The sequence below is a fragment of the Antennarius striatus genome, chromosome 17 (assembly GCF_040054535.1).
Source record: "Antennarius striatus isolate MH-2024 chromosome 17, ASM4005453v1, whole genome shotgun sequence".
Classification (NCBI taxonomy): Eukaryota; Metazoa; Chordata; class Actinopteri; order Lophiiformes; family Antennariidae; genus Antennarius; species Antennarius striatus.
The window spans coordinates 14244673-14258543 of NC_090792.1; the positions used below are offsets into that span (position 1 = coordinate 14244673).

General features: G+C 41.0%; 2 protein-coding genes across 4 annotated transcripts; one reads left to right on the forward strand and one right to left on the reverse strand.

The window, feature by feature from the left end:
* Positions 1 to 54: 54 nt before the first annotated feature.
* On the reverse strand, positions 55 to 4741 carry LOC137610459 (MAPK/MAK/MRK overlapping kinase-like). 3 transcript variants are annotated; one of them, XM_068338002.1, is made up of 12 exons: positions 4417 to 4741; positions 3476 to 3590; positions 3024 to 3113; positions 2875 to 2945; positions 2689 to 2767; positions 2556 to 2604; positions 2293 to 2471; positions 2028 to 2129; positions 1750 to 1923; positions 1517 to 1673; positions 1244 to 1441; positions 55 to 1111 (listed from the first exon to the last, which is right to left on the reverse strand). In XM_068338002.1, the coding sequence occupies exons 1-12, from the start codon at positions 4610 to 4612 to the stop codon at positions 1034 to 1036; spliced, it is 1488 nt and encodes a 495-aa protein (XP_068194103.1). In that variant the 5' UTR covers positions 4613 to 4741; the 3' UTR covers positions 55 to 1033. The 3 variants fall into 3 exon arrangements, with proteins under 3 accessions (XP_068194103.1, XP_068194104.1, XP_068194105.1); XM_068338003.1 differs by having other exon boundaries at positions 3994 to 4559; XM_068338004.1 differs by lacking the exon at positions 4417 to 4741 and having other exon boundaries at positions 3024 to 3103; positions 3476 to 3563.
* Positions 4742 to 4794: 53 nt separating this feature from the next.
* LOC137610457 (ribosome quality control complex subunit NEMF) lies at positions 4795 to 13148 on the forward strand. The gene is made up of 32 exons (XM_068337999.1): positions 4795 to 4969; positions 5082 to 5150; positions 5890 to 5992; positions 6304 to 6429; positions 6568 to 6716; positions 6833 to 6900; positions 7041 to 7130; positions 7478 to 7551; positions 7639 to 7709; positions 7948 to 8023; positions 8143 to 8283; positions 8433 to 8641; positions 8739 to 8912; positions 8996 to 9059; positions 9147 to 9235; positions 9321 to 9424; positions 9502 to 9564; positions 9660 to 9772; positions 9912 to 9969; positions 10046 to 10104; positions 10180 to 10303; positions 10385 to 10649; positions 10732 to 10774; positions 10862 to 10911; positions 11028 to 11169; positions 11671 to 11748; positions 11870 to 12082; positions 12178 to 12213; positions 12386 to 12492; positions 12565 to 12608; positions 12686 to 12765; positions 13009 to 13148. The coding sequence occupies exons 1-32, from the start codon at positions 4911 to 4913 to the stop codon at positions 13084 to 13086; spliced, it is 3219 nt and encodes a 1072-aa protein (XP_068194100.1). The 5' UTR covers positions 4795 to 4910; the 3' UTR covers positions 13087 to 13148.
* Positions 13149 to 13871: the final 723 nt, after the last annotated feature.

Below are 13871 nucleotides of genomic sequence, written 5' to 3' on the forward strand. Positions count from 1 at the left end.
TTCTGCCTCTGATGTGGAAACTACTTAAGTGTGAAGATCGCATGGAAGGAACTGTCAAATGTGAGCCAATGATGCCCTTGCAGTGATTTGTTCTAAAGTCGAAGTCCCTTAAGAAATCTCCAGTCTTTAAATCCTCCAAATTGTGATGCAAGCTCTTTGAAAGATTCAAAACAGAAACATCCAGTCTCTTTTATTTGTTCTCTTATTTCTATGTCAGGAGGTTAAGCAGACGTGAGAGATTAAGCGACATTACACAGGTTATTTACATCGTACAAAATTCACATTTTCTTACCGTAATTATGCTTCACAATAAAACAGACATGATAAAGTGTAGATTGAGTCATTTCCATGAGCTCACAGCTCTGAAAAACTCTTTTTTAAGCTACACAGTCTGGAACGAGGAGGGTAGAGTGCACCGATCGAGCTACATTCTAAAAGAAGCAAAGGTTCAAGACTAAGGCCTCATCTGTAAAATGTAATTGCATTCACATCTATAACTGATTCGAAAGGGTATCTGATATTTAGAAGTTTAGATCAGTTCCTGCGGGCGATTTATTTACATAACAAGCTAATTATATATAACGGTGAGGAATTTGATGTGATTTTCTGCTGTTTGCCTTCATACAGGAGGACTGCTGCTCTACAAATCAGTTGCAGAATCTGGAAGTAGGATTGCAAATATAGTAGGCCTTTAAATAGGACTCAATCCACTTGAGATTCACTTTTTATTGTTCTGGGACTTTGAGTCAGCCAGAACCTCTGCCTAGATCATGTCCCCGACATGGGATCTTGACAATAAAGGAGATTTCATTTCGACTCATTTGAGGCATGACTGCGTTATTAAGACTTAAACTACAGGTATGTCCCTCTGCAAGTTTTACCATTTGATGGTTAATGTCTGTTGACTTTGTCAGACATCTTATTGCTTCGCTTGCATACCAGACTGAGTGGTGAACATCATGCTCTCAATCTGCCGATCAGGTTTATCGTGTTTCAAAGGGGACATCTCAGTCAATCAAAATGTTTTCAGCTTTCAGTAGCCTCCGTGTTTCCGATCCAGCGGTGGCATGCAGTAGGTTTTGACAGGTGCGTGGAGTGACTCATCTCGTGGCTGTAAAGAGAGGAACCACAACCTGAATGCTAAAACAAACTCAGTGAAAGTACAAAGCGCCCGTTTGGTGTCATTAATTGTGAATCGCCAGTTTTTTTAAAATCATCTGATCAGACTTCTTGTTTAGACGACCTTTTTCAGCCGTGACTGGCACTTCTTTGACGTGATGACCGGCAGTGTGCCCCGGTGGGTGACGGTGAATGCAGCCACTGTGGACACTGCGGAGGTGATCTGTGGTCCTGGTCCGACGGTGTTGATCTTAGGCAGCTCTGCAGGATAATGAGGGACCTTCCGTCGGATCAGGGGCTCTGCTACATGCTTCATGTTGTGCTGATGGGAGACGTGCATCTTTTTTTAAACATTCCACTTCAGGAGACCAATAGCGACCTGTCGAGTTAGACTTACACCCAATAAATGCGTTTGCCTCGTGTGTCTTCCCCTTAGCTGTTTGCCAATTCGGGCTGGGCGCCAGATGTGATCGAAGGAGTTGTAGGTTTTACTCTCTACTCCATCCATAATCCCAGAAAGTCTATGAAGACTGTCTGATTTCTTCTCTGACATCCTAGGAGAAAGACACAGGCTTGACATTAGGATATTATTATTCAAAAGGCCGTGAGTTGCTCGTTCACTTGCGGTACCTTATTTCCCTGAAGTATGTGTGCCTCAGGGCTGTTTCTGCAGAAATGCGTTCATCCGGGTCATAGGCGAGCATCTGATAGAGCAGTGACAGAGCCGGAGCGGGACAGCTGGGGATTAACCGAGAGATGCCGGTGCCTTTTTTAGGGGGAAAGTTGAAATGCATTGCTCTGGACCTGCCAGACACATACAAAAAAAAAGGTCTTGATTTCTAAAACACTTAAAAAATAAGAATCGGCTTTATTGAGAATTACAACACATTTGAGGAGAAAGACATAACTGCTTAAACTTTTGGAGAATGCTTTGATCCGGTGTGCCCAACACATCGTGGATCTTGGCAATCTGGTCCAATTCATTGGTTCCAGGAAAAAGAGGATTCAAACTGAAACACAGGCAAAAAAAAACAAAACTGTATATGTACAAAGCATTTGTTAACCTGATCCTGGAGACATGAACGATCAGACACCAGTCCTGTATCATGAACTGTTGTCTGTCTCAGCTACTACTACAGGTGCAAATGATCTTCTTATCCCCTGCAGAGGTACCTCATGATCTCAAAGAAGACGCAACCGGCACTCCAAACATCCATCTTTAGGTTGTAGTAGCCGTCGGTCAGGAGGCATTCCGGAGCTCTGTACCAGCGGGTGGAGATGTACTCCGTGTGCGGTGGCTTGGAGTAAACGCTCCGACACGAGCCGAAGTCGCCAAGCTTCAGCCCATTTTGCTGAAAAATAACATTTTAAGATGTGTATGACTTTTATCAATGGTCTGTTTTTGTAAACCAAATTATGATCGTGATTGATCTCACTTTGATGAGGATGTTTTCTGGCTTCACGTCTCTATGAAAGATCCCGCAGCTGTTAAATAAGAAAATAATAGATATATAAGTAAAGACGAGGTCAAAACAGACCGTATGTTTACTGCATTACAATCATAACTACCTGTGCATGTGCTCGAGTGACTTGCAGAGTTGGTACATGTAGTTCTTTACGGTGTGGTCAGGCAGTGGCGTTTGTCTTCCTGCATGCAGTGAATAACTGACATTAACCCACCATCTGTGCAAAACATCACGGGAGTGCTGTCGTTTCTGTCTTATTGTTAAATACTCGTCATAGTTGCACACCTACCCTGTATGAACTCATAGATGTTCATCTCCATCAGCTCACAAATCAGGGACACGCTTCCAGTTTCTTTGTCACTGCAACATCATGTAAGAGTAGTGTGACAAGACGGTAACTGAGGTCGATGCAATGGCTTCACAATAAACAGTACTTACAAAATGAGTTCATGTAGCTGAATGATGTTCACATGCGGGCTCAGTCTCTTCATTGCCTGAACTTCTCGTAGGTTGTTGGCCTGCTCCAGACTCCACAACAGAGAATGGATAATGTGATGTAGTTAAAAATGTGACAATGAGGATCGAGAGCTGACTAATTTTCAGGGCTCTAAATGGAGACTTCTATAATGGAAACGCATCATTTGATTCTACTTTATGATTTACCAAGGATTGCACAGATTTACAGGGCTTGAGACAACTCATATTTCAAGCAGTGACATACATTGTAAACTCAACTGAAGGTCAAAGGAGGAGTAAGCTGAAATCTAATAGGATACTTAAAGCAAAAGGGGTGTCAGGCTGCTGACTCGGGTTTCCTGGATCCATACACAACAGAGTGTGGCACAAGTACACCACTGATCACCATGCATGAGGCTCTGCAGAATACACACCTGTTAATTGTCTGCTTCATTGTTTTACATGCATAAAACTTCCCATCTTTAAGGCTCTGAGTCTTCAATACCTCTGAAAATGTGCCCTCTCCAATTTTCTTTATTATTTTGTAGCCTGAAAAAAAAAAAGCAAAAACAACACACAAAAGTGTGCATGAACACACATCTTCAATGTGTTCCCGTTGAATATCAGTAGAAATTTAATTTGCATAATTCAGTGATGTGTAATTGATAGGGATCACATTTGTGTGGACATTTATTATCAAATTCTTTAACTCGTCATTCAAATTCGCATGGCTGGATAACCGCTTGACTGTAGACATGAAATTACCGATCAAATATTTTCAAATTAGAATAAAAACGAAACTGAAACACTCCACCAAAGATCACAATAATTTACCCAACGAGATATGATGTAGGATCCACTGACAAGCATGAGAAATAAATCTTTGGAGATGAGCCCTAACAACCTCCGGCTGTAGCCGTCACCACTGCCGGGCCGCTAACGCGCTACTTACGGTGCATTCTTTGCAGTTTTATCCGCCGCATGGCAGCCGATGATCCATAACACGTGTATCAGGACGGCGCATTACAGTTTAAGGTGTGAAAATATTGTTTTTAGATGTGTCAAAAGAATGCCGCTACACAGGCGCTAGCTTAGCAACAACGAGCTAGCAGAGCCCTGATAGCTGACCGTCGCCTTGGTAACAGAGCACGCCTTCGCCCTCCGCTCTGACCTGAGGAGGGAACTTAAAAAAAAACTCCAGCTGATCGTTCCATTCTGAAGGCCCCGCGCAAACATTCTGAATTAGAATTATTAACATAGAAGAATATGTTCTATCATGCAAAAAAAAAAAAAAAAAAAAAAAAGCAAGTCAAGCAGATTTATTAGCTGAAGATATATAGATTTAAGGCCATGTTGGATCAACTCGCCTCCTTACCTTTTTTCCAGAGGTGACTGGTGACCATAAACTCCGATGTCTTCTCATGAGGCCGCGGATTGTTGTGCCACACATCCAAATTTCCTCTATTGTTACAGTCGGTGTTCGGTGGTGTTTTGCATGCATTTCGAAGGCTTGCCCTGTTTTTCACGCCAATCAGCCAGTTTGAGTAGTGCATCATTAATGCACCAGTCATTCTAAAGAGCCTACCATGAGTTTAACAGGAGCTCAGCGGCTGGATCACCTACTGTATCCATGTCGTCATAATAGGTCACTAGGCACCCGTGGATCCAGTGACAATCGGAGCATTTTTTCGCTAAACGTGTCTAGGCGTGGACCTTATTTTTATTCCTCGTCAGCTTCCGTAGAAAGAAAAAATACGCGCATGGTCGGATTCTCCTGACCAGTTTAACTTGCAGATGTTGGATCAAAGAAATATAATATATTTGCCTTGGTATTTTATTTTATTTTACTAATTGTGCTCCAGCGTCACCATGAAAACAAGATTCACCACTGTGGACATCAGGGCAGTTATTGCTGAAATAAATGCCAAGTAGGTGACATGTTTCTGTGTCTCTAGCTGGGATGCTAAGCTAACTAGCATCGTCAGTATAGATTTGTCAACACGATCAGCCGCTCATTTATTTGGCCACGTTCTTTCACAGTTACATCGGCATGAGAGTAAACAACGTGTATGACATCGACAATAAGACTTATCTCATCCGCCTGCAAAAGTAAGTTTATTTTTCTCCAGTTTTGTTTGCAGGAAGTTGATTGTCGTGTTTGTGTTATTAAACAATAATAGAAACATGACAATCATGAAAAGCTAATGAACAAAATACGGATTGTGTGTTTAAATCCCTTGAATCCTATGTAGATCCCTATATAGAATCTGAATCTATAAATGCATCGTGGCCCTTATCGCCAATGTACAGTACAGTATTTACTCCTGATAGGCAGTGTATGGGAACTGTAGTACAAGAGGCAAGTACAGTAGTTAACAAGGCAGTCACAGACTGCAACATCCCGCGACACCCCTGAATGCCAAATTTACCCTGACCTACTTGCATAGGCCAAAGCACAAAGCTAGTGCTCTGACCTACTTTCATAGATCAAAGCACTAGCTTTGATCTACGGTCTTACTCACACTGGCCATCTCCCTCGTCTTTCTATGTTATCCAGTTCCTGAGTGTACTAAAGTTGATATTTGACCTTAACCCACTTTTCTCAAGGTCATCATCTCATTTTCATCCCCTTTGCTGCCCAATTAATGTGCTTTTTGTTTCACCTTCTATCTGCAACGGTTGCAAAGATATTTGGTGGACAAACGAACGGATGAACGAACACACGAGCACTGACAATTAGAATACATCACCGCTTTGAAGCGGGATGTAAAAACAATTGGATATCAATACTTTTTTTTTTCTTGTCACGTTCAGTCAGTGTTAACTTACTTTTATGTCGTGGCTGCAGACCAGACACCAAAGCTATCCTCCTGGTTGAGTCCGGGACTCGGATTCACTCTACAGATTTCGAATGGCCCAAAAATATGATGCCCTCAGGCTTTGCAATGAAGGTCAGAGCAATTTTTTATAAGTTTGACCAACTGCTGTTTTATAATTGATTATTGTTTATTAAACCATACTGTTGACTGTCATTTTTTTACAAATATAAATAAAGTAAGATTTCGTCAAGACATGCATAAACTCACGAGTCTCTGAATTTTAGTTCAGTGTGATGAACATCTACCTGACAGTTTGACTGTTTTTTAATCTCTAAATAGAGAAAATATTTATTTCGATTTATTATCGATCTATTATCCTTATTATCCTTTCTGCATATATTGTGATAGTCGACGGATCAGCTTTAATGAAACTTTGTCTGTAGTGTCGAAAACACCTGAAGACACGGCGGCTGACTCAGGTGAAGCAGCTTGGGATCGACAGGATCGTTGACATCCAGTTTGGTTCGGATGAAGCTGCTTACCACTTGATTGTTGAACTGTATGACAGGGTAAGAAACCAATGCTAGGTATTTGTGTCGGACTTGAAATTCAACTTCCCCTACTGGTCAGAGTCACACCGAACAGTGGCATTGATGCACGCTAGTGTGTTTGTGTATGACTAAAATATCCGAACATTTTTTCTTCAGGGTAACATCATTCTTGCAGACCATGAGTACACCATCCTCAATCTGCTGCGCTTTCGTACAGCAGAGGTGGAGGATGTTAAGATTGCTGTGAGAGAGCGGTACCCAGTGGAGAACGCCCGACCGCCTGAGCCCCTCATCAGTATGGAGCGGTAAACACATCTTCACATGTGATGGTTGAGTTTTTCAACCAAATTGACATCTATAAAGTCAACATGCTGTGGTTTAAATCTAATTATATTTTACTGATTTTTTTTCTAAAACGTAGACTCACAGAAATCCTCAGCAAAGCACAAAACGGGGATCAAGTGAAAAGGGTCCTGAACCCGCACCTTCGTAAGTAGCCAGCAGTCAATTCTGAATTTTCAAACACAAGCAGCTACCATTTCTCTTCGATTTTTAACTGTAAAACATTTTTCACCAATTTGAATGAACAGACTGATCATACTTTTTGTATTTTTTAAATGCCTCTCCAGCCTATGGAGCCACTCTGATTGAACACAGTTTGATAGAAGCTGGATTGTCAGGCTCCATCAAAGTCGACAATCAAGTCGATGTCGCCAAAGGTGCAGTTGAAAAAAATTTTGTATTAAGTTTTATTTTCATTATTGGATGAGGTTTATTGAAATTTATTGTTCTATCAGAATCACCTTTATAAGCACATTCTTAATTTAATTAAATTATTCACTGAAATTGTTTATTTGTGCATGTCTTTATAGTGGTAATGTCTGTTTTGTCAGAAACACACTACCTTTTAAGTTTATTATTATATTTCTTTAAAGTCACATATGTTCTCTGAGCCTGGACAGACATGGATGTAAAGTAAACATTAATTAACTTGTTAAGATTTTTTTCCTTGTTCTGTTTTCTGTAAATCTGTGAATCTAATATTTTTATCTGGCTGGTTTTCCAGTTGCTCCTAAAATCCTGGAAGCTCTGCAGCTTGCAGAAACATATATGGAAAAAACGGAGAACTTCACTGGTAAAGTAAGACATCAATGCTGCATCTTGTGAAACCCCCACAAGGATCGTGAATTCTACTTTATTCATAACTTCCTCTTTCTTTAAATCAAGGGTTACATCATTCAGAAGAGTGAGACCAAACCAAGCGTAACTCCTGGCAAACCCAGCGAACAACTGCTCACGTATGTCCTGTTATGTCTAACACAGTTTTCCACGATGAAGCATAAAAAAAACAATAAATAATAGTAGATTTTTGTCAGTGTTCAACATGCCGATACTTCCTAACTCATTTTGGCAAGATTTCTGATCCCAATATTTTTTTTTCTTTTAATTGATTAGAGTATGAACTGTTTGTTTCAAGCGGACTTACATTAGACACAGTATCTAAAGTCCTAATCGATTTATGATTCCTGCTTCTAGATACGAGGAGTTTCACCCATTCCTCTTTGCCCAGCATACAAAAAGCCCGTATTTGGAGTTTGATACTTTTGACAAGGTACATTATGTTTGGTTTTAATTCTTAATGCCTTGTTTTGGAAAGAACGGTGATCCTCTCGTCATGTACTGTCCGTTCATAAGATTGTGATATGAACCCAGTTCATTCTATGCTTTCAGGCAGTGGATGAGTTCTTCTCCAAGATGGAAAGTCAAAAGATTGACATGAAAGCCTTGCAGCAGGAGAAACAGGCTCTGAAGAAATTGGAAAATGTGAAACGGGACCACGAGCACAGGCTGGAGGCCTTGCATCAAGCACAGGTCAGGTCAACTTTTTGCTTAATCTGTCACAAACGCTGCACCTGGTGATTCCTGCTTTTCTAGATTTTTAATAACCTGAATCAGAAAATCCAATTTATGTCAACAATGCTGAAATACATATGCAAGAAATCTTGTCTCCTGTGTTGCAGGAGGTGGACAGACTGAAGGGAGAACTGGTGGAAATGAACTTGCCTGTGGTAGAGAGGGCGCTGCAGGTGGTGTGTAGCGCGCTGGCCAATCAGGTCGACTGGACTGAGATCGGGAACATTGTCAACGAAGCTCAAGTTGCCGGGGACCCTGTGGCCTGCGCCATCAAAGAACTGAAGCTGCAGACCAACCACATCACTATGCTTTTAAAGTGAGACTTTCACCGCTCCAGGCATCTTTAGGCTACAGACTCCTTTTTTTTTTTTTAATTCAACACCATTTGGTTTCTTATGTCTCCCCTTCTCTAGAAATCCATATATAGCTGATGAAGAGGAGGAAGAGGAGGGAAAAAAAGATGTAGTCGAAGAGAAAGGGAAGAAAAACAAGAATAAAGACAAAGGACAGAACAAGAAGTTGCAAAAGAACAAGCCCATGTTGGTGGATGTGGATCTTGGCCTCTCAGCGTATGCTAATGCCAAAAAGTGGGCTGAAAAATATTTTTGATGTAGAATCGAGCATTACATGAGAAAAGGATCATTTTTTACAGCAGTGTGCTTTTTATCAGGTACTATGACAACAAACGCAGCGCTGAAAAGAAGGAACACAAAACCATAGAAGCAGCTGATAAGGTAAGACAGTTGTCTTCTTCTACCCTCGAGTCGAAGGGATGGAAAAGAGTTGTAAGGTTAAACACCCCCACTCTAATGTCATCCAAGGCAATGAAGTCTGCTGAGAAAAAAACTCATAAAACACTGAAAGAGGTTCAGACTGTGACGACCATTCAGAAGGCCAGGAAAGTCTACTGGTAAGACGCTGGTTTGACTTTGCTTCAGCAGTTTAACATGTAGCAAAGGACTCTCTTCTCTAATCTGCTTGTTCCTGACTGGCAGGTTTGAGAAGTTCTTGTGGTTCATCAGCTCAGAGAACTACCTGGTCATAGCAGGGAGGGATCAGCAGCAGAACGAGATGATTGTCAAACGCTACCTCCGGGCAGGTAATGAATTATTACACACTCTAACACTGTAGAAGGAAACGTTAAAAGGCTCATCCCTGCATGTGTGTCTTTGTCAGGTGATATCTATGTCCATGCTGACCTCCACGGCGCGACTAGTTGTGTAATCAAAAACCATTCAGGTAAACCATCCGCTTTGTCAGCCGCTATCTCTATTTAACTTCGTTCAATCGATTTGTAAAGATACCTCCTTTTGTTTTGCGTCTTCCTGTTCCAGGTGACCCCATCCCGCCTCGCACCCTGACCGAAGCTGGTACCATGGCCATTTGCAACAGTGCTGCGTGGGATGCTAAGATCATCACTAGCGCTTGGTGGGTTCACCATCACCAGGTGAGTCATACTTATTTGATCGCTCAAGGTCATTGTTCTGTTTTTTTGGTTTTTTATCAAACCCAATTTCTAAAAAATAATGACACGCAAGACATTAATGAAAAAAAACCATTACAGTATATCTACCATTTTTGTCCAGGTGTCGAAGACGGCTCCGACTGGAGAGTACTTGACCACTGGAAGTTTCATGATCAGAGGTATGACACTAACATCCATAGACATCCATAGATCTGAGGTGAGATTAATTTTGATATTTGATCTTTTTCTCTCCAGGAAAGAAAAACTTTTTACCACCTTCTTACTTGATTATGGGCTTTGGATTCCTCTTCAAGGTAAGATGTCATCATTATCATCATTTAACCTGCGTTATCCTCAAGAAATGGAGTTTCACACGCGTTTCTGTGCAGGTGGATGAGCAGAGCGTGTTTCGACACCAAGGAGAAAGAAAGGTGAAGACTGTGGAGGAGGACATGGAGGAAGTCACGTCCACAACTTCTGAGTTGTTGAAGGAGGAAGGAGAGGAACTGATTGGTAGATATAAGATGACTGACGTTATTTACTTTATCACAGCAGTCACATCCATTGTTGCATTGATTCTGTCGTCTGTTGCAGGCGATGAGAGCAGTACTGAAGATCAAGGTGAGGAGGAAAGAAAAGAAGATGGAGAGACAGAGGAGAAGGTTAAACGGCTGTCCGAGGAAGACGATGGTGCGAGTGGAGAACTGTCAGATATCTCTGAGGAAGACGACAAGAAGGCAGAAGTAGAGAAGGAGAAAGAGGATGACAACGAAGAGGAAGAGGAAGTAAAGAATGAAGACAGCGAAGAGTTCAGCTTTCCAGATACGACTATCTCCCTCTCCCACTTACAGCCGAGCAGGTAATGCTACCAGATTTTCTGCTGTTTCAAACCAGAGCCAAAACTAACAGGCCTCAATCAAACCATCCCTCCTCATTTGTAGGAACCTTCAGAACCCCGCTTTCAAAAAAGAAGTGACCACTCAGGTGATGAATGACCGCATCAAGCCGCTTACAACAGTCATGTTAAGTGAAATCATTAAAGTAACACATTTCATTTGTTTATTCCTCAAGGTTGAGGTGGATTCACAGGGGAAGAAGCACATGACTGCCAAGCAGAGAAGGTGAATGAATGAAATAAATACTTATTTAATCATATAATTGTTCCTGTTAATAATAACTAGAAAGGGAGCATATTTATCGGTCATTGATTGAATCTTTGGATGGTTATTGTCACCAGGGAAGAGAAGAAGAAGAAGCAGAAACAGGGAGACTGGGACACTGAGGGGAAGACAGAAATTTACTCCAGCGAACCAGCGGTCGATCAGGGGTCCAAAGGTGGAGGGGGCTCTTCCCAACAGCCCCTAAAGAGAGGTCAAAAGGTAAAAGCAAGGAATGTGAAGATAAGATGTACCGTCTCCAACTACATGCAGCGCATATGTTTCGCATACGCACGAGAAAGGAGCCCCAGGTTAGGAGAAGGTTTCTACAAACATTCCCTTGATACTGATATACAGCAACTGTCAAAATACTGAAAAAAACTTTCTCAGATCGAGCCAAAATTTGGTGCGCTTGTTTTTAAATCCTTAGTTCCAATTGATCGATAGAACAACATATGACGCTTCTAAGACTAAATGGCTGAAACATCCTGTATTCTAATGTATGGGTGTGTGGCGCCATCGCTATGTGCTGCCGACACAGCTGTGGACGTTGGTGGAAGTGTTAGGATGCTGTGTTTGTTGTTTGTTTGTAATGTGGTAAATGGCATTTTAATTTCCACATCTGGACATCAATAAAGCTATCTATCTATTTGGCCATCTGTCTGTCCCACTGTCCATCCTTCATACCCCATTTTTTCGTTTTCGTCCCTGTGGTCTTCACAGAACAAGTTGAAGAAAATCAAGGAAAAGTACAAAGACCAGGATGAAGAAGACAGGGAGCTGATGATGCAGCTTCTCGGGGTGAGAATGAGTCACTCCATCTGAAAATGTGTCAGTGGTGACTGCGGCGTTGGTCCATTCAGTCTTTCAGATTGATTAAAAAAAAAAAAAAGTTAACAGCACAACTGCCTTCTGTCCTTAGTCAGCTGGTTCTGCCAAGGAGGAGAAGGAAAAGGGGAAGAAAGGCAAAAAGGGGAAGGGGAAAGATGAACCCGTCAGGAAACCAGGCTTTCAGAAACCACCCCAGAAATCTCATCCTGTGGAGACGGCAGCAAAGAAACCAGAGGGGACAGTGGGAGAAAGGAACACCGAGGAGAGAGGAGAGGAGGGAGGCACGGGTGAACAGGAGGAAAAGGTACATGACATACTTCAAAGATTGTATGAAATGTGCTTTATTGACTGTAATATCCATTTTTTAAATAATTTTTTTCATTCAATGTCGTCTTTCAGGAAGATGATGCAGACCAGGAAAACCCCGGAGCAGTGGTGGGTTGTTTTTTTTTTACTGGAACCATTTCATTCAAACATGAAATTATCGTGTCTGCACTTATATTATTAAAATAATTCAAAGAATGTTTTTGGGATATTTTGGAGTTTACTCCACGTTGTCCTCTGCTGTTATCCGATTTTAATCTCCTTTTTCTTGTCGTGACCTCAGGAAGCTGAAGACCTGCTCACCTCACTGACCGGCCAGCCTCATCCTGACGACATCCTCTTGTTTGCTGTGCCAGTCTGCGCTCCGTATACGGCCCTCTCCAGTTATAAGTGCGTGAAGTTCATCATCTTATTTGCAACGGAGTGAAGTGTATACTAGCTAAAGTCATTTTTTCCCCACAGGCACAAGGTGAAACTGACACCAGGCTCTCAGAAGAAAGGAAAAGGTAAGAACGGTGATGCATGAACAGGAAGCATTGATGTGCTTTTCAAAACAACACAATATCTCGTTTGTTCCCACCAGCTGCACGGACGGCAGTTCTCAGCTTTATGAAAGCTAAAGAGGCGTCAACCAGAGAGAAAGACGTGTTCCGTAGTGTCAAGGTGAAAAAAATGTGTTTTCTTTTAAAATTCTATTTTTTTGTTTGTTACGATATATTTATCGAAAAATAATGCTGCACATTTAAACCTATCCTACTTTTGTTTTACAAGTGTGTAAATTTGGACTTTTTGCATGATTCAAACTGCAAGAAAGAGAACTTATGAGTATTGATTGCAGATTAGTTTGTCTTTCAAACTGTTTCCCATCATCACACATACATCATCATTCATTATCTTCTATCCCAGGATGCAGATCTATCCAGAAACATGCCGGGCAAAGTTAAAGTGTCTGCTCCAAACCTGCTGGCAGCCAAGAGGAAATGAGACAAGCGACCACAGATCGTACATGAAATGGCTTCACAGAACTTTAATTTTAAAAAGTGATTGTACAATTTGTTTGAAATTAAATCATGTAAATAAACAAAGCTGAGAAGAACATTGAATGTTTATTGTTAAAGTTTAAACTAATAGTATGCATTGTATTTCACTATGAGAACAATAACAAAACACCAAGGTAACTGTGCAAACCAGGCAAATACAAACAAAGCCCTACTGACATGAGGCATTTCAGTGCGACGCAACAACACCCAGTAAACCTGCAGTACTTTAAGTCCTTAAATAAAAGTACAATGTTACAAATGCCATTTGACATTTTAAAAGCCACTCTCAGAACCCACACATCTCCAGGTATATAAATTACTATATATAAATATAAACTAAAAGAACAATTCTGTGGCTTCAGAATTTGATAGTCTTGCGTAACAAAGCACTAGTTTTGGTTCTGTGAGAACCTAAGCTAGTGACAGAAAAGGCTTACTAAAAATAAAATAAAAACGTGCACAGTTAAAGCAAATCTGTTGCAGCTTTGCACTGTTTTATTAAGACATTAGAGACATACTTTATTTTAATTTAAATTTTTTAGGAAGACCACTGAAAACAAATATTTCATCGAGCATCTATTTGATTAAAGGCTCAAAATCCTTGTTGGCAAATTTCCTGCTGTCTCAAAACATTCTTCTCCCCCTGTTAGCCTCAATAACAAGGCATTTTCGAGAATTTTTAAAAATTTTTTACTGCAGTGGTCTTCCTGAATTTTATTTCCTAAAATT